Here is a 20,728-nt window from a genome sequence, read left to right on the forward strand (position 1 = left end):
GTGCCGAATGATTTGAAGTGTAGAGTCTTCTCTTCACATCGCCCGTGGATTATAGTGGTTTGTTCCAAATGGGGGAGTGTCTTACTGATTTTGTCCAATTGTTTGTTCCTTTCAAAATAGCACTTACGTTTTCTTAATTTGTCTACTTAATACTGGAACGGTTGCATAATGAATTATAACTTGGCTCTGATAAATCATAGAAATCTGGAAATGTTTGCATTTCATATTGATTGTCTCAAATTCTTCTCGTCGTTACTTGCTAGACTGTTCAGCTATATCCAACACATGGTTTCATTGTCATAGTCGTTTGAAGAAATGAACTTTTTTTTTATTTAGAAAAATGGACAGAAATGAGTTTCGTGCGGTTATTAAACACTTCTGTTTAAAAGGTTCAACACCGAAAGAGATCAAAGCTGAGTTGGATGAAGTTAATGACGCATCTGGTTCTGTGTCTGTGACTGTTTACAATTCAGTAAATGAGTTCAAATGATGAACATCGTACAGGACGTCCAGTGGAATTGACTTCTTCCGAAATGATTGACAACATCCACGATATGGTTTTGAGTGATCGACGAACCAAATTGCACGAAATAATTGAGGCCACAGGCATACCAGAGTGTTTTCAATTTTGAACCAAAAAGAAATTAAGTTTGAAAAAAATCTCGGCAAGATGATGTCGCATGTGCTCTCAGTGCGGAATAAACGCAATCGTGTGATCGATTCGAAGGCTAGTTTGGCGCTTTTTCGTCGCAAACTCGACGAGTTTCTGCGTCGATACATGGCAGTGGACGAGACATGGAAATACTACTATACTCCAGAAGCAAGGAAACAATTGAAACAGTGGGATTTTAAAAACGATCCAGCTCCGAAAAAGGCGAAGACGGTGAAATCGACCGACAAGGTGATGGCCACTTACTTGTAAAAAGACGAACGATAAATGGAGAATATTTGCGTTGTTATTGCATCGGTTGAGAAAAGAAATCAAGAAAAATGTCCTCACTCGACAAAGAAAAAAAATTCTCTTCCATCAAGACAAGTTTCGATGGCGAAAACTATGTAATTAAAATTCGAATTATTAGAACATTCACCGTATTCACTAGATTTGATTCCCAGTGGCTTTGTCTCCCAAAAATGGCTCGGCAGAAACGATTCAAGTCGAACGTGGAGGTTATCGTCCAAGGGGATGCCTATTTTGAGCACCTTCCGAAATCCTAGTTTTTGGACGGCTTAAAAAAGTTAGAGAAACGTTGGGAAAAATGTGTCGAGTTAAAAGGAGATTATTTTGAAAAATAAAAAAAATCTACCCAAAATGAATTTTTAAAAATCTTTTACTACAGACTTATTTAACGATCCTCGTAATAATTGTTACAATGATTACGAATTATTTCCATTATTATTTAATTTTTTTTTGAAAGAAGTTACAAATAAAGAAAAGTGTACTTCAATACAAGCCACTTAAGAAAAAAAGCTCTAGTTTAAAATTGTAAATTAGCCTTAAAATATTTTTACCTTTTTAAAAAATTGTATCTATTAGCTATTTTTTGATCTAGTCAATGAACAGTTAGCCAATTATATTAATTTATGACAAGTTTTCTACATATCTACGTTATAGCTCTTCACTACACTTACGTTCACAATAGTACTGCCTACCTCTTTCCTTCACTCATGTTTTACTAGCAGAGACTGAAAAGTTTCAGCTGCTATCTACCCTAAAACCAGATCTGGGGCTAAGTAGTTTTTATTATTATTATTATTATTATTATTCATTTATTTATTTCTTTTCACTAAACTGAAAAACGCTTTGGAAGGAAAAATGCTTGTGAGTTAGTCTGAGCTAAAGGAAGCAGAAGTATGCTTCTTAACAGATTAATGACGAAGATATAATTCGATGTGGGCATATGTAGTTCATTCAGAAAGTATTCTACCTTAATTTTTCCCGCAGGAAGAAATGCAGAACGAGAGGTGTCGTATTATGGGATGGTCTACGGTACTTTCATGAGTATGGTAGACTATGAGTGAATGCAGCGAACGTCCATCAGATTTGAATTTGCTTTAAAATGACGGAATTTCTTTAGTAGCGGTATTGCATCTAATTCTGCCAAGAGCTTAGTGCTCTTCAAGTAGGAACCCCTCAGAAGATTAGTAGTCATCACAGGGAAATACCTATGTTTTACTATCCTTCAGGCTAGGAAAAAAAGTACTCAGCAAAGTTGAAGTCATGTTGACTGTTCCTTTGACTCTCGTGGGGTAGTGAAACGTAAGTACGCACATAAAGGCTAAAGAAATGTTACATGGAGGTTTGTCTCCTTCATGATTTTATGCAGTGGAAACAACTGTATTTGTAAGCAGCGTAAACTTGGCATCATAACAATGTATCTGTGGGTTTGACTTATATTTATTGACCAAGCATAACTTTATTCTGGCTTGTCAGACGCTATCTATTCCCATGACATTCTTCTCCTGAGGTTTGGCTGTTTCCCAAGCTGAAATATGCAGAGAGGACTCCTGTGTTCCATTCCCAAAGAGGTCTTTCAGTAATGTTTTTAACAATGATGCGATCGCTGAAGAAATGTGTGCAGTCTAAGGGGACTACTTGGAAAGGGATTAGAGTTTTAGATTTCTAGATAAGTAATCTATTTTTTCGGCCAAAAATTGGACATTTTTTGAATAGATAAAGTCGAAATTTATTGTAAGTTAAGATATCCTCATGAATACCTAGTTACTAGAGAAAATACTGTAATTTAAGGCACATAAATGTACGCAAAGCATTAAAATAGTGCTAACAGATCTTTTCATCATTAGATTCCTAACAAATAAAGTGCTTTCCAACAACACTTCTAATACCTTAAGTGTCCATCGATTTTTTTATACTATTTAATTTCAATTTTTTAATAGTTGTTTATAATTATGTTGTAATTCTTAGATAATTGAAATGGCTGGAAATATTACGTTTCACAGGACTTCAATAGATAAAGTTGTTTTTGCATCAAGGAGGGATCATAATATAGCTTATTAAACAAAATTCAGAAAATAAACTAATTAATTCTACGTCATTTTTAGATCAGAAACGGAACAATTAAATTGAGATTGTACTTCGCAACATTCTAAACATATGCTTAAAGGCAGAGTAAAGTGAAAAATTGCTAGAAAGCAGAACGTTATACTCTAAAAAAATGTTATTTTTAATACAAATGTTAAGGAAAGTAATGATTTAAAAAGCTCAGCATTAAAAGTGACAAATGTATCGTATTAGAACCACTTTCACTACATCAACTTGTTCCATGAGAGATTATCAACGGCGATATATCCATTTTAATATACACGAATATAAAAATAATTGTAGGAACTTGCTTCTCATGAAATAAAATCACTGACATTTTTTTGAAATCTTTACTATTTTCGTCTCCACCAGTAATAAGAACTTATATTTCAAACTGTTTCTCTGAATGAATTAATTTATAAATCCCATTAATTTTCATGAATAATCCCTTTGGAACAGCTTGATATATATTCTTGTATAAGTGTCCAACAACAGTTGTAGACTGTACGTCCATTCTTGTTCGTGAAGAATTGACGCAGTCAGCGGCTTCGTTAAAGAGACTGATAAACTTTTCATCTATCATTCAAATAGTACTATAAGTTTGGTCTAAGTATTTAGACCGAACACAGCAGTTTTATTTTTATTTTTTCTCGTGTAGGGTCAGATAGAATTGCATGTCTAATGACACGTAATGTACGCTTGCTTCTGCAATGTATCATAATGTTTATGTTTCTATTCTTTTATATCAAACAAACGCTTGTGTAGACATTAAGCACTAACAATAATACTACAACGAACATTTTACAAGCAGTCATACCTAAACAATTATATTGCTTCAGTGCAATAATGAAAAATTAAAAAAAAATATCTATAATTAAATTAAAATGACTTACTATCTTTATTTATTTACATTTCTATCTTAACATACGACTCGTCTTGAAAACCGCATTACAAGATATAGGATTTTCTCCCAAACATTTGTGGTAGTTACTTTCACTTCTTGCAGAAATTCTATTGTTTTTAAGAAATTATAATGTTCTTTTTTTTCATAACCTTTTATTTTTTCTGTTTGTGTGTATCTATGTTGGTAAAGCAGCGTAGATATGGCGTTTGCACTTTCTTAACATTATGAAGGTTATACACAAATCGGAGATTTTGTAAAAATAATAGAACAAAAGAATAAAATCACAATAGTCCACAATTGTAACAAAGATAACTATGAATAACGAACAGAAAGCATCAACATTTCGCAAAAACAATTAGAAAAGATTACTATGTCTTGATATCCATGAAGCGGTAGATAAATAGTTTTGGCAGGTCGTGGGTTCTAATCTCATGGCCCGTGGAGTTTTATACAGACTGACCCAGTGAAATTCAACTATCATAAATCGAGTTATAAAGCTAAATCAATAACGCGTTGAATTATTGTAGGGAGCCGTTGAAAATTTTAGCGAGTCATACGTCTTAAATACATACTGTCTGGTGAAAAGATTTTACTTCATGACTTGAATCCGAAATCTCTTATTGTCTAAATTGTTGATAACCATGAACAGAAATTCACAGTTAAAAATTTCTTTCCTGTGATGTCTTTCTCTTTTTTTCTTTCTTTTGGTATATTTTAATGATGTCTAAAGTATTTATTAACGCTTCCATAAACTATTAGCTTTTAACAACAATATCTCTATTACCAATCTACCCTTATCACCGTTAATTTATGACAAAGTTTTGGAAACTGATATTTCTGATTGTGGGCTATTGTAATTTCGCGTAATCTTAATTTCTCTTACATACACAAAGTAAACACAATGAGCCTTATGCAGAGTCGTTCTGACGCGTGATTAATGTCATACTAAAGAGTTCGACTAACATATTTTCTGCAGTTTTCAGACCCTTAGTAAGGAGCTGATCATACATCAAAACGACTCTGCATAAGGCGGAATGTGTTTTATCTTGTTAGCTGAAGGTACTGCTGTACTAATATATACTGCTTAACTGATTACTTAATTTTTTTCTTATTTTGGGGGAAAACTATACTTCTACGTCCCTTTGAAGGATAATAAAAGCATGAATTTGCCGTATTTCAATAATTTTACATACTATATTCTTTTAGTGATTATTCTTCAGCTTTAACTTGATAATATTTACATAATAGAGATAAATAAAACTCTGCATTTACTACTATTGACCTTTTATAAATAAAGAGCAAAAGCATATCGTTTACATTAGTAAAATAAAGGAAATTTATTCCCAAACTTTGAGGCATAATATAATACGCATTATAAGAGATCTTTAACTTAGAAAAAAAATCTTTTCAGCATTAACATCTACAATTTATATATGAATATACAAAAGCACAAATCTTTTTTAACATAGATAATCAACTAAATGCTCACAAAAACAAGTAGGAAGAAACGGAAAATATTAGTAAAATATTTTGTGAGTACTGCCTGTTTCAATATTTAAAATAAGAGACAAATTTTATTGACAGAAAAAAAAAAGTTTTACTCATTGGCAGAAAGGATGTCAGACCATGAAAGTAACATCTATAAACGTAAGTATGTATCAACGTAAACGGATTATGTATCAACGTAAGTATCAAAATATACATTTCTCATTTCATCCAAATTGTAATTTATAATTATTTATTACAGCAGCTACCATATATAACCCAATAAATGATTATGAAATACGAAATTTAAAGAATAAAATGTGTAAGCTTCATTACAGTGCGGTCACACTGGCATTACCTCCCATTTTAACTCTAAACAAACATGTTATTCTGTTCTAAATGTTTAAAGAAAAAGGATATTTAGCAATACGAGAGATATATTTTACGGTAACATAAATTATTCCACATTATTATATTCACAAAAAAGAAAAAAACCGACAAGTAAAGCACAATCTTCTATTACACACTATTTAAGAAGTACTGCCTCTAAAAATATGAATTTAATTTACAAAACTAAACGTATTGTTCTACAGGAATTCTATTTGAAGCGTTCATTTGCAATTCGTATATTATATTGAATTCTAGAGTGCAATCTTGATTTGCCAGTGTAGAAGCTAGTAATTAATGCAGTCAAAGTGCTGCAATGAGAACAACGTTAATATATTACTCACTGTATATTTATTAGCACAAACATATTCTGAAAAACAATAACAAATGAATAAATAAATTTTATTTTAAAGAATACTAATTGCAGTTCTACTCTTCACACAAGTATAATAATATTACAACTGAAGCTATATAATTGTAGTACAATATGCAAGTAAAATACTAAAACATCGTGCTCCAAATTATTACTTACTTTCTTTTTCTTTGGTCTTTCTAGTACGCATATTTTATTACTACTTTCGTGAAGGATTAATTGTATATTGGATTTCAATGGACGGATTGTTTACAAATATCCTTCTACCCTTGAATAATAACAGATAGTAGCAAAACTTAATAAAATTATATGATGCTTTCGAACAGAATACTTGATAAAAATACAAAAAACAGATTTACTTGTGTAGCAATTTGATACACACGATTACCAACAATATATATAGAAGCTTTGTTAAAATATCTTTTGCAGTTCATTATATAAACTTTCGTTTGTGAAATCTGTAGTATAAATAATTCTGTATTAAACCACTCTTTCTACATATTAATGACTAATTATTTTGATTACCCTTATTTTCTTCTGTCATGTAAATCAGTACATTAAATGGATAATATGAAATATATCTATTTTTAACATCAAAAGATCTACCAAACAACAAACAAATATAATGCTCTTATTACAAATTTAAAAATGGCAGTTTTCTTGACATATTTCAGAGAAGATCATAGTGGAAACTATATTCTTCTTTTGGCTTTCAAATTTACTTCATGCAATAGAACGATTACAAGACCTGGCAGTACAAAGTATTTTTCGCAGTGTTCTTACATCAACAGGGCCTCTGCAGCAGCCATCAACACTACTACAACTACAGCTTTAAATCCGTGCTTAGAAATCATACCTAGCAAGCGTACTTTCTTTCGAACACTGCTTGACAATCAATGGGAGCTACTATCCACTCTTCACAATTGCCAAGGGAACAATTACAGCCAGCTAGCAACGCCTTTACCTTACAGCATGTGAACAATCTAACAGCACCTTCAAATACTATTGACCAAGCCTCTCTCATTGATAACACTCTCCTTTCATGAGAGTATACAGGTTAATGCGGAATTAGATTTTTACCAAGGGAACTTTATTTAGGAGCTGGTGTTGTTCTTCCATCATCCATAGAAGAACTGTGATGATGCAAAGGAATTGGTGCCAGGGAATCATGTCCACCTCCTGAGCCAACGAGACCTGCGGTTGAAGCTAAAGTAGAATCCAGTTTCCGTGCTTCGTGCTCCAAAAGCAACGCATCCAAGGCAGGATCTTGTGACACAGTACGTAGAGAATCTCCTAATGCTTGTCTCAGCTGTTGCATTTCTCTACCAGCTCGAGTACTGCGTAAAACATACAATTGCCGCCTTTTCACTTCTTGATTCAATTGTTCTCTCAACATCTGGATCTATATATATTAATGACAAAGAAAAGAAAGAAAAATCACGTTAACTACACAAAAGTACTGTAATTATCTCAATTATCATAAAATGAACAATGTTTCACATACATGATGTTATTGAAATATTGGTCAATATTGCAGACACAAGAATACTTGCACCGAAGTAAGAAGAAACTGGTGTATCAATATATATTCAAAAAGTGCTTTTATCACTATATGAATCTCAAGGAAAAGAATGGAACCATTCTGCGCATTTATTTTATTCTATTGCATATCAAAGTAGCAATTAATGCATGCAATAACCTTTATATGCGAGAAAACATCAACGTGGCGCATCGTATTATTTCGAACATGTCTCTGAAATGTTTGGTTCACTATATTTTTATTTTTAGAATACCTAATTCCAACGAGTACTGTGTACAAGACATCTACGAGATATCCTTTGTGAATGATTTTTTTTTTTTCAAATTTGAGACCTTAACACAAACAAATTTAGTTCTATTCTAATGTACTCGAGACAGATAAGTGCCTGAGTACAACAAAGGAAGATTACAGTAGCGCTCATAAGTAGTTGATCGGAAGATACAAGGCCATCATAGGTACTTTCCCTTATTGGCAGGTCACCTGCCGCAAACTGAGAAGTTTCAATGTATTTAAGATTAGTAACTCTAAACTTAACAATCTGAATTTCAGATTCACTATGAGTTGTCATCGTGGTAAGAATACCTTATCGGTAACCTGCATTCATTATCTGATCAGGGACAATATGTACAGTCATATTTTGTTACAAAGAAGAGATTCAAAAATGCTACTAATTACAGGAGGGTAAACTCAAAAATCATTTGCTCAATCTTGGTAGTCCATGTGAAAATTTTGCCAGGGTTGAATATACATATTGGTGATAAAGTTTGTATCATCCCACATGCAGAAGACGAAAGAATATTCGATGTTTATTATTATCTTTATATTTATACATTTCATATGCAGCTCCTTTGGTGTTATCTAAGAAACGATACGCACATTGGTTTCAAATGGTTGAGTCAGTGTTAAAGCGAATTATTTCTCAATAATATTTCACAGAACGATTCTATTTTTTACTTTCATACTGCAAAAATATATATTTTGCTTTGCCGCAAAGTTCAACTTCTCCAACTAATTCCCGATAAAACCTTATCAAATGCTTTATTTCGAACTTATTCGTAATTTTGGTATACCATACTGCACAACAAATGCCGAGATGTTTGAGGCATTCTTTCTTACGATGTACAGTTTTTCTTTAGTCACCTACCAGAAAAACAGTTTTAGCATAAATATCTATAGACGTTTCTAATTATCTCGGTGCAAATGTTGAGTTCTCTCGTAGTTTATATAGTTAGCATATGCATTTTTGGTACAGCCGGTACGATTTGGATTTCCATGGGATTTGACTCGAGGCCTGAGTTGATGTGGTTTAGATTCGACGTTACGTTATAGATCCACATCTCATATCCGGTGCTTAAAAGATACGGTAAACGCCAAACGACCCTCAGTCAACTATCTGTACAATGATTGTGAGATTGAAACAGTGTTCGAACATTTAGGGATCTTATATATAATAACAACACCTTGCATGCATATACTAAAACAACTGCATGGAAAACTATCTATTTACTCTATGAAGTATGCCAAAATTTAACTAACATATTATTACACAAAACTTAAGAAAAGCATTTTCAATTTCATAGGTAGTATACTATCTCTTGAATACTGAAACTGACACCACTTTATTTTATTTGGAAGAATTTTGAGAGATATTATATAATGTGGTGCAAGCATATCTTAAAGCATGTCGTGAATTTGTTTCTTTAATATTAAAATATCTTGCTATGAAATTTACACCACGTTTTTACTTTTTATTATATATTTATTGTTTGTTGTACAGCATCACATAAAATTTAACATACCCACACATCAACAAATGTAATTAAACTGGTAAGAAAATATATTTCCACAAAATTAAAATATCGCAAAATGAATTTTAAGTTTTAAATATTTGTATGTTTTGCTAAATTCTTTCTTAACCAATTTTGTGCTACGCAATTCAAGTAATCCCACTTGCTTCTTTCAATTCCAAATAACTGGTTTTCTCTAAATATTTCCAGTAACCAGGGGCGGATCCAGGACGGACTTCTGGGGGGGGGGCGGTGGGTTGTAATACTGGTACTTAGAGCTACTTTTAAGAGCGTCAAACTCGGGGATGGGTTTTATTTATATATAAAACAAACAAACAAACAAAAAAAAAAGATTCCTCTTCTGGGGGGGGGGGGACGATCGGGGCAATCGCCCCCCTGGATCCGTCCCTGCCAGTAACAAGATGAATATTTATCCTCAGTAAGACAAGGCTATTTTATTATATAATATAGAAAAAAATAAGTTACATTTTTTTAAAAAATTTTTAAAATAAAAATTTGATAATTAAATAACGAAGATAAAGATGTGCACCTATTATTTACTCGTGTCTAAGTTATTAAGTTATTGTTGTAGATCCACAAGAAGTATTAGTCTTTTAATATTTCAATATTGGATAAATTGTTTACTGAAAAAATATGAGCACTTCACAAAACAAAACACACAAATATTTTGACGTGTCCTGACGTTGCTAATTCCCACTATGAATTTTATAATTATTTTTAATATTTGATGATTCGTTATTTCAGTGTCTGTCTTAATTCCCTTTCTCAGCTTTTTAATCCTTATGTAATATGTTTCAAATACACTGCTTTCGATTACAGATGAAGAACGACGTTAGAGTGTAATGTCCTGAAATGCATGCTTAGAATTTTTAAGATGCTTGCAAAGGCCAGAGACTGCTTCCTTGTCATCTTTGTTTTGTGAAGTGCTAATATATTTTTTTCAGTGAAAAATTCATTCAACATTGAAATATTAAAAAAACGGACATCTTGTGGACCTATGACAAGAATTTAGTAATTTAGGATGTTTGTAGAAAATAGATGTACCTGGTTATCTTTTAAAGAAAAGGTTAACTTTACCTTTGTTTTGATGAGTGAGTACGGTTACGATATGGAAAAAATGTACCCAACAGAACACTTAATTATCATTTATTATAATATATATTAAAATGCTACAAAAGCTATAGAAACGGTTTATTTCCAAGTTCTAACTTTGGATTTCAAACCTTTGACTTACGGTTATTTTTGATTTAGCGTTTAACAAAGACAATATTTTGAGGTACGTGTACTTTAAAGAAATTATTATTTAAATACATCTTTTTCTATAAAGTTTATGTTTTAAAGCTATTGTTCAAAGCCTTTGTATTTTAATAAACCTTCTCCAAAATCAACGCAAATGAATTCTGCTGCCATCTTTGGAGTTCTTTTAAACTAATCTTTTAGACAATGAGATCTCGGAAACTACGGGCTCTAGAAAGATGGCATTTTCACTGATCGATTGCAAATTTTGCATAGATTGTCCAGTTCTAATTGAGCATTTAAAAAACATGGCCATTATTTCTTTATTACATTTTTACGGATACACTGGAAGTGTTGAAATTAAAAAAGAAAACAACTAAAGCATCATATCCTGCGCATTATACATTCAAACGCCACATTGTTGTATATACGGATTGAACATGTCTCAGGCGTTTGTTTCCTGGTCAAATAATACTGAAAAAGGAAGGATAACTATTTCTCTAGTCTAAGATGAATCTTTATTTTTGGAGTGTTTTGCCCAATGAACACCATATATATAACTGACATTATAATTAATTATGTATGTAACGAATTTGCTTATTACATACTGCATGCAAGAAGAAAGAAAACACTGGTCATACATGACTTAGAAACTCAAACAGGAAGTAGGCTTAAATTTTGCAAACGGTGAAAGATATTGAGAAAAAATAATCAAAAAAATCTCCCCTTTGTGAAACTCCTTGCCGATTTTTTTTCCCAAGACGTCTTTCACTTGTGTCTGTAAAGGAACATGTACAAATGTTGTGAGGAATGAGAAGGAGATTTATGCTCATATGCGAATGATGCGCTGTGTAGAGAGCGCAGGTTCAGCTAGTATAAGGGCCAGATTTAGGGGGTGCAAAGGTACACGTGCACCTCCCACCCTCACCTTCATTGTAAATGTACACTATCTAAAATGAGAAGCTAGCAGTAAAAATAGCAACACATTCCGAAACTTTCTGCCATCCTGCCATCATGTTTCCGTTTGGGGCTTAAAAGAAACCAGAGCTTTGCAAAACCATTAGTTTAAGTTGATTTTCTGAAGGTTGAAGTTAACGAATTCACCAACCAAATTAATATATCATTTGTCAAATAGGGAAGAAAACAGAAGGCAGGAGAAGAGAAGGACATTTTTGCCCTGCATTCCACTTGTGACTCTCTCTAAAATACTTTTCTCCGTTCTATATCAGTGTTTTAAGGGCAAAGAAGATTGTCACATTTCACTTTGAAGAGTTTCAGTATGATTGGTTATTTTGGTAGTTATTGATACATCCCTCCCAGACAATTCTGGATCCGGACGGACGGACGGACGGACCTACCTACCTATCTATCTATCTATCTATCTATCTATCTATCTATCTATCTATCTATCTATCTATCTATCTATATATATATATATATATATATATATATATATATATACCGGGTGAGGCATTTAAAACTGTTTTTTTGAATATCTGGAAAACTACAAATCGGATTTTGAAAAAAGTTGTAATAAAAGTTGTTCGTCTCGAAGGGGGACATCCAATGATACCACACTTGACCCCCTGCCCCCACCCCCCGGGGGCGGGAGGGGGGCAACTTTGAAATCTTAAATAGGAACCCCCATTTTTTATTCCATATTCTGATTCCTAGTGAAAAAATACGTAACTTTTGTATTGAACATTTTTTTCGTTGCGTGATAGATGGCGCTGTAATCGACAAAAATCAAAATGGCTCACAAACATTTGAAAAATGAGGCATTTAAAACTGTTTTTTTGAATATCTGGAAAACTACAAATCGGATTTTAAAAAAGTTGTAATAAAAGTTGTTCGTCTCGAAGGGGGACATCCAATTATACCACACTCGACCCCCTACCCTCACCCCCTGGGGGCGGGAGGGGGGGCAACTTTGAAATCTTAAATAGAAACCCCCATTTTTTATTCCATATTCTGATTGTCCGTGAAGAAATACGTAACTTTTGTATTGAACATTTTTTTCGTTGCGTGATAGATGGCGCTGTAATCGACAAAAATCAAAATGGCTCACAAACAGTGGCGTATTTAGGGGGGAGGCTTCCGGGCTTAAGCCCCCCCCGAAATCTTACTTAGTATAGTAAAGTAAATGAAATATCTTGCAGAATTTTCACATTTCCAGGCAAAGCCCCCCCCCCCGAAAGTTAGCAAAGCCCCTCCCGAAACAAAATCGTAAATACGCCACTGCTCACAAACATTTGAAAAATGAGGCATTTAAAACTGTTTTTTTGAATATCTGGAAAACTACAAATCGGATTTTAAAAAAGTTGTAATAAAAGTTGTTCGTCTCGAAGGGGGACATCCAATGATACCACACTTGACCCCCTGCCCCCACCCCCCGGGGGCGGGAGGGGGGCAACTTTGAAATCTTAAATAGGAACCCCCATTTTTTATTCCATATTCTGATTCCTAGTGAAAAAATACGTAACTTTTGTATTGAACATTTTTTTCGTTGCGTGATAGATGGCGCTGTAATCGACAAAAATCAAAATGGCTCACAAACATTTGAAAAATGAGGCATTTAAAACTGTTTTTTTGAATATCTGGAAAACTACAATTCGGATTTTAAAAAAGTTGTAATAAAAGTTGTTCGTCTCGAAGGGGACATCCAATGATACCACACTCGACCCCCTGCCCACACCGCCCGGGGGCGGGAGGGGGGCAACTTTGAAATCTTAAATAGGAACCCCCATTTTTTATTCCATATTCTGATTCCTAGTGAAAAAATACGTAACTTTTGTATTGAACATTTTTTTCGTTGCGTGATAGATGGCGCTGTAATCGACAAAAATAAAAATGGCTCACAAACATTTGAAAAATGAGACATTTAAAACTGTTTTTTTGAATATCTGGAAAACTACAAATCGGATTTTAAAGAAGTTGTAATAAAAGTTGTTCGCCTCAAAGGGGGACATCCAATGATACCACACTCGAGCCCCTGCCCAACCTCCCGGGGGCGGGAGGGGGTCAACTTTGAAATATTATACGAGAACCTCAATTTTTTTAAAAAAAGGTTTGGATTCTCTGGGAACAAATACGTAACTTTTGTATTGAACATTTTTTTCGTTTCGTGATAGGTGGCGCTGTAATCGACGAAAATTTGTTACGAACAATTGAAAAATATCCAAGAAATACGCATCAGATTAAGAAAATTAAAGTAGATAGTTTTGATATCTTTGTAAATGCTATCAAATGACACCATAGTTGACTACCGTAACGCTATCTCAGTTATTCTGAAAGGTGGTTATTCTAAAATCTTTAATAAGAAACTGTAATGTTTTAAGCAAAATACTTGATTCTCCAGAACATAATTCATTACTTTGCCCAAATTTTTGGCGTAATTTCTGTTACCGATGTAGGTGAAATTTACTTCAATTGGACTACGTGGACGTAGTATCTATTAGCCTGTTGCCTTGGGTTTGCTGATTCAATGTGAGTCCCCTTGCCTCTCACTAAGGAGGTGCTTGTTTCAGGTAAGTCCCCTTGAGTCTCATCATCGAGGTGTTTGTTTTAGTTGAGCCTCTTGCATCCTACCATTCGGGTGTTTGTTTTGGGGTTGTCTCTTTGCCTCTCACACATCTTCATTGTTTACTGAACAAACGAACAAACGTTCGAAATGGTTTCCCTTTTCTGCAATAGACTACACATTGCAAGTAGGGATAGGCGCGAGTCGAGCTTAAACTCGACTCGAGTTGAATTCGAGTCGAGTCAAAGGTAATTTTCTGGAGTCGAGTTCCAAGCCGAGTCACTGTTTTGAGCTCGAGTTTCGAGTCGAGTCGAGTTTGATAAATGGCTCGCACATTCAGCTCTTTTTAACTCGTTTTTAAATTATGGCCTGTTTAGACTGGAAAGCGAAAGCCATGAGAAATGTAAGCAGTAATGTCGAATACTTTTAATATTTCTCATGACAGAGGTACATCTGGTGGGGGTACGTTTAGTATATGTCATCTCGTCTCGAAAACAAGACAACAATAGATTTTTATAACGAGATAGCTTCAAATTTCGTGAGCACCAATATAAGTATATACTGTAGTTCTTACCGTCTAGGCTTAGACCTGCACGGTCGACTTTTTGAGCCCCAGAAGAAGCCCAATCTGCGCAGTGATGTCAATAGGCTCGGCTAGAACTGAGCTAATAGCTCAAGCCGGCTCGGTTGGAATGGAAAGCCATCGGCTCGGTTCAATTGAGCCGGCTTGGTTGGGACGAGCCAGCGACTCGGCACAATTGAACCGATGGCTCGAGCCGGTTCCATTCGGATCAGCCACCAACTCGACTCATGTGAGCCATCGGCTCGAGCCAGCTCCATTAAAAGCAGCCCATCGACTCGGTTCGACTCAGCTTAACTGAGCCTATGGCTGAGCCGGCTCGCTTGGGTGAGCTGTTGGCTCACTTTTCTGTTTGGCTTGATAGTGAATAAGCTGTGAGCCGACCGCTTGAGCCGATGACAACCCTAAACCCGGACCAAGCAGTTTTGTACATGTTTGACCGACGCCCTGTAACTTGTATCAATTTTTGGCTTGCTCCTCCGGAACTCAAACCCAGAACCTCATGACCGATGTCCTTGCCTCCTAAAGACTTGTCGACTACGCAGATAGACAGTCAACTAGTTTTTAGTATTCAGATACAAACCGCCTATCTTTCGTATAGTAATAATAATAATAATAATAATAATAATAATAATAATAATAATAATAATAATAATAATAATAATAATAATAATAATAATAATAATAATAATAATAAGTTGTAGTAGTGGTAGTATATTTCTAGTAATATCATTGATAATTATATTATCTACGTAGGATATTTGAAAAGAGTATTTGGAACTACACACAGGATTTAGCTCGAATTGGCTCGACTCGACTCGAAACTTAACCCGAATTCGAGTAGAATTTCGAGTAGAGTTGGAGGAAGTTTTTCGAGTCGAGTCGAGTTTCAAAGAAAACTTGCTCGAACTCGCTCGTGCCCTCCCTAATTGCAAGTGTTACACCTACAGGAAATCTAACCATGGACTGCTACGCGTGATAGCAGTTCTTGCTTCGTAGACGGTAGTTTGAATAATGCAAAATATATCGCAAAAAATAGTCACAATTTCGAACATTTTCTTATCACTTGTCAGCGGTGTTTACTCATTTTGATTGTTGTCTATTAGACCGCCATCTATTAGACAGCGCCAAGAAAGACAATGTTACATAACGTACTCACAAAGTACGTTCACATGTCATTCAGGGTTATGTCGTTGTTTGTATTGGTGAGAATAACATGTAGTTTCAAGGATTAGTTTCTTGATGTAATTCTATTGAGTGGAGTTCGATTGTGGATTTCACTTTTAATGGGATGTTAACTGAAAGAAAAGAATATGGGCAACAAGACAATAGTCCGTATCGTATGATGAAGTTGGACGTTGCTATGTAGTTGGAGTCTGTGATCAATAATGATGAAAATAGTTGTTCATTAGTTACAGAAAAATTCTTATTATGGATCAATTGAAGATATCAGTAACATTAGGTGACGAAGTTAAGGAGTACTTTGAGTCAAATAGACAGTAGAAGAAGCACGTTTAAGGTATGCTAACCTGTTCCCTGATAGGAATGTTCCTTCTGCAACGACTTTTCGCAGTATTATTCAATTATTTATTGAAACTGGAAGTATTCAATCAAGACAACGAGTCCGATCACGGCCTGTGAAGAACGAAAATGCCGCAGTGAATGTTTTAGCTGCAGTTGCTGCAAATCCTCACATCAGTTCTCGACAAATCGCACGAAGTTCAGGAATGTCGCAAAGAAGTGTTCTGCGCATACTGCATGAACACAGATTCCATCCATATCACGTTTCGTTGCATCAGGAACTACATGGGGACGACTTTCAACACCGCTTGAACTTTTGCAATTGGATACAACAGCAATTAGCAGTTAATGATGATTTTATTTCACAGATACTTTTCTCTGATGAGGCAACTTTCACGAATACTGGTCAAGTGAATCGGCATAATATGCATTATTGGTCAGTAGATAATCCTCATTGGTTAAGGCAAGCCGAGCGTCAACGTCCATGGAGTGTGAACGTTTGGTGCGGTGTTTTAGGTACTCGAATAATTGGCCCATACTTCATAGACGGGAATTTGAATGGTCAAATGTATGCCGATTTTTTAGATAATATTTTGCCAACACTACTGGAAGATGTCCCACTTCAAACAAGAATGAATATTTGGTTTCAACAAGACGGATGTCCAGCGCATTATTCACGGATATCTCGTGAGGTTTTGAATAGAAAATATATTGATCGATGGGTTGGACGAGGTGGTCCTCAAAATTGGCCTGCACGATCCCCTGATTTAACTTCTTCCGACTTTTTCCTGTGGGGAACGCTAAAAGCAAAATGTTACACGGAAGAACCAACAACCCCAGAAAATATGCGGCAGCGCATAATCAATGCATGTGCAAACATTAGCGAAGAGACACTTAGAGCAGTAGAATTGTCCTTCAGAAACAGAGTTGTAATGTGTATTGCAGAAAACGGACACCATTCTGGACATTTGCTTCGGTAAAATATTGAGCTTCCGATGGTGAGAGGCAAGGGGACTCACCTAAAACAAGCACCCCGATGGTGAGAGGCAAGGGGACTCACATTAAAAAAGCACCCCGAAGGGAACAAATTACTACTACGTCCACGTCGTTGTTCCTGGGTAACGCTAAAAGTAGTTTTAATTGTCGAGTATTTTCAAAACGGATCTTGTCCATTTTTTCTTTTTTAAATTGAGATATCAGTAGCTTTGAAATCTTTCAGGTCGTATCTTTCTGTTTATGAATTGGTTTCTTGCCAAAACTGTCTAAAACATTTAAAAAAAAGTAATTTGGAAAGTAGGTTTTTGTTCATAAGTGATATTGTCCACAACAACATGGCGCACTGATAAGGAAAGGATTTTTTAATTCCAAAACGGCTCCTTTCTATAACCATTGAATGACTAGTTGCCATTTTCGGTTCAAATTGTCTTTTGTCCCAATGCTATGCTTTGCATCAGCAAGCAAGATAATAGTGATAAACAATTAAATTTCACGGGATTTACATTCATTTCTCCTTCAAGAAAGAATATTGTGTTATCACCGTCTATAACTGAAAATTTGATAAGGTATTCCAGATATTCAAAAAAAAAAAAGTTTTAAATGCCTCATTTTTCAAATGTTTGTGAGCCATTTTGATTTTTCTCGATTACAGCGCCATCTATCACGCAACGAAAAAAATGTTCAATACAAAAGTTACGTATTTCTTCACGGGGAATCAGAATATGGAATAAAAAATGGGGGTTCCTATTTAAGATTTCAAAGTTGCCCCCCCTCCCGCCCCCAGGGGGTGGGGGCAGGGGGTCGAGTGTGGTATCATTGGATGTCCCCCTTCGAGACGAACAACTTTTATTACAACTTTTTTAAAATTCGATTTTTAGTTTTCCAGATATTCAAAAAAACAGTTTTAAATGCCTCACCCGGTATATATATATATATATATATATATATATATATAGAGAGAGAGAGAGAGAGAGAGAGAGAGATAGTGTATGGCGCTAAATTCGTTGTACAAAAGCAGAGGGGTGATTCCTCAGAGTAAAACAAACAAAAGAGTTCTAATAAACATAGGGTGAACATCGTGTCGTTTACGTGTTTTAAGCTGCCGAAAGCGTGGGAAAACAAACTTTAGAGTAAAATATTGCACAAACTACTGAGCGTAGACGTGATGCGGCATGATATTATCAAAGGATCCTAACCTGCTCTATCCAAATTTCCAGTTTCCAGACTTGTGCAATGGCGGCACAAGGGATTCCTCAAAGGACGTTAGGGATTCCCGGACATTATATGATGTAAACAGAGTTGACAAGAGTATGTAAAAGACGTCTCACTACCTGGAAATAATACCACGTGGCAGGTCAATACACATACACGTAGATAAAAGATGGCGAATAAGATAATGATAACTGTGCGTGGTTGCATACCTCCCCAAAAAGTACTAGTAAAGACGTTGTGCAAGATTTTACTGGAAACGTCATGTCGCTAAAATGTAAAAATACGTACAGTACAAGCCGATAGGTAACAGAAAGTAAAGACATTCCGATTGCTAATCTGCTCATATTAATGATATCGCAACACTTTTGAGCACGTGTCTATCTTTAATACTACAGGAATTGAACAAGAACTATTATTAAGAGGCAAACAAAGAACGCGTACTACTACTACTACTACTACTACTACTACTACTACTACTACTACTACTACTACTACTACTACTACTACTACTACTACTACTACTACTACTACTACTACTACTACTACTACTACTACTACTACTACTACTACTACTACTACTACTACTACTACTACTACTACTACTACTACTACTACTACTACTACTACTACTACTACTACTACTACTACTACTACTACTACTACTACTACTACTACTACTACTACTACTACTACTACTACTACTACTACTACTACTACTACTACTACTACTACTACTACTACTACTACTACTACTACTACTACTACTACTACTACTACTACTACTACTACTACTACTACTACTAATAATAATAATAATAATAATAATAATAATAATAATAATAATACACATAACTGTTTGAGTACATTCATTTCGATCAGTACATCACACAAATGAGACTAAAGTACTTTCTTTTTCTCAATCAATAACAGATCGTCATGAAAAGAATTCGAATGTCATTAATATGAGCAGATTAGTAATTTCAATTTCTTCATTTTCTGTTACCTATCGGCTTGTGTTATGCGTATTTTTACATTGTGACGACGTGACGTTTCCAGTGAAATCTTGCACAACGTCTTTACTAGTAAACTTTAAGGAGGTATGCAACCATGCACAGTGATTATCTTATCCGCCATCTTTTATCTGCGTGTATGTGTATTGACCTGCCATGTGGTATTATTTCCAGGTAGTGAGACGTCTCTTACGTACTCTTGTCCATCGGCGCAAATCTGTCTTTAACATTGGAGTGGACGGGTAAGACTGTTCTCATATTTTATATATATATATATATATATATATATATATATATATTTGTTACTTATTTTAAAATGATGAATATGATGAATGATGAATGTGATTTATCAGTTGTCAGTTGTGATTTAAGTCGGCCGTCATCAGTAACACCAAAACTAAGAGGAGTTGATAAGCGAAACTTGTGTTCCATACCAACTTCCGCGGATATTAACATGACGGGACTTCAGTTATTATAACAACGGTAAAATTATATCGTTTAGTTATTTTTAAAAGAAGGAAATGTTTGAATTAAAGAAAATCAAAACGGGGGAATAATTAGCTCGGGAAATTAGGTAGGCCAAGAGGGTGCTTCCTTTTTCTTGTATGAATAGAATAAAGGGTTAGATTCACTCCTAAATTTTTGTATCATATCATATAGGATTTATCGGTCTGAAATTCTAGCCATTATAACAATTTATGCATAAATTAAAATATATTTACTTCTCAAACTCAGGTGGGCAATTGCCCACTTCCTTCTTTGTGTTGGGCATAGCCCCTCGAAACAAAATCCTAAATACGCCATTGTTTGTCTTCAACATTGGGAGATGGGTAAATTTGAGGCTTATTCTAGGGAAAGGAGATGAAACTCAGATTTCTGAAGTGAACCTGTTGTAGAAAATATTATATATTAGGCGATGTAGATGTAGAATACTGATATGTACACTTGTAGTACATATTAGTATTACAAATCACTGCTGTGAACACATTCTAAAATCTTAATACATGCATATTTATAATTAGTATGTTTCTAATTAGGCATCTACAAAGATCCACGTTAAAATTGTTTTATAATAATATAATAATATAAATAACGACTTCCCCAAAACTATGAAGA

The 20,728-nt window shown here is 34.6% G+C and overlaps 1 protein-coding gene across 5 annotated transcripts in view; it reads right to left on the reverse strand.

Annotated features, from left to right (window-relative positions):
* Positions 1–1,341: 1,341 nt before the first annotated feature.
* The window catches only part of Root (ciliary rootlet coiled-coil, rootletin), a 533,338-nt gene continuing 513,951 nt past the window's right edge, over positions 1,342–20,728 (reverse strand). For 3 of the 5 annotated variants that reach the window (XM_081759614.1, XM_081759611.1, XM_081759613.1), the window contains one exon: positions 1,343–7,591. In XM_081759614.1, coding sequence (XP_081615740.1) covers positions 7,280–7,591 — 312 coding nt within the window. In that variant the 3' untranslated portion in view covers positions 1,343–7,279. Of the gene's footprint in view, positions 7,592–20,728 lie in introns of all 5 variants that reach the window. The other 2 variants (XM_081759610.1, XM_081759612.1) reach the window with 1 other exon arrangement.

Source organism: Thermobia domestica, chromosome 5 (assembly GCF_964235325.1).
Source record: "Thermobia domestica chromosome 5, izTheDome1.hap1.1, whole genome shotgun sequence".
NCBI lineage: Eukaryota > Metazoa > Arthropoda > Insecta > Zygentoma > Lepismatidae > Thermobia > Thermobia domestica.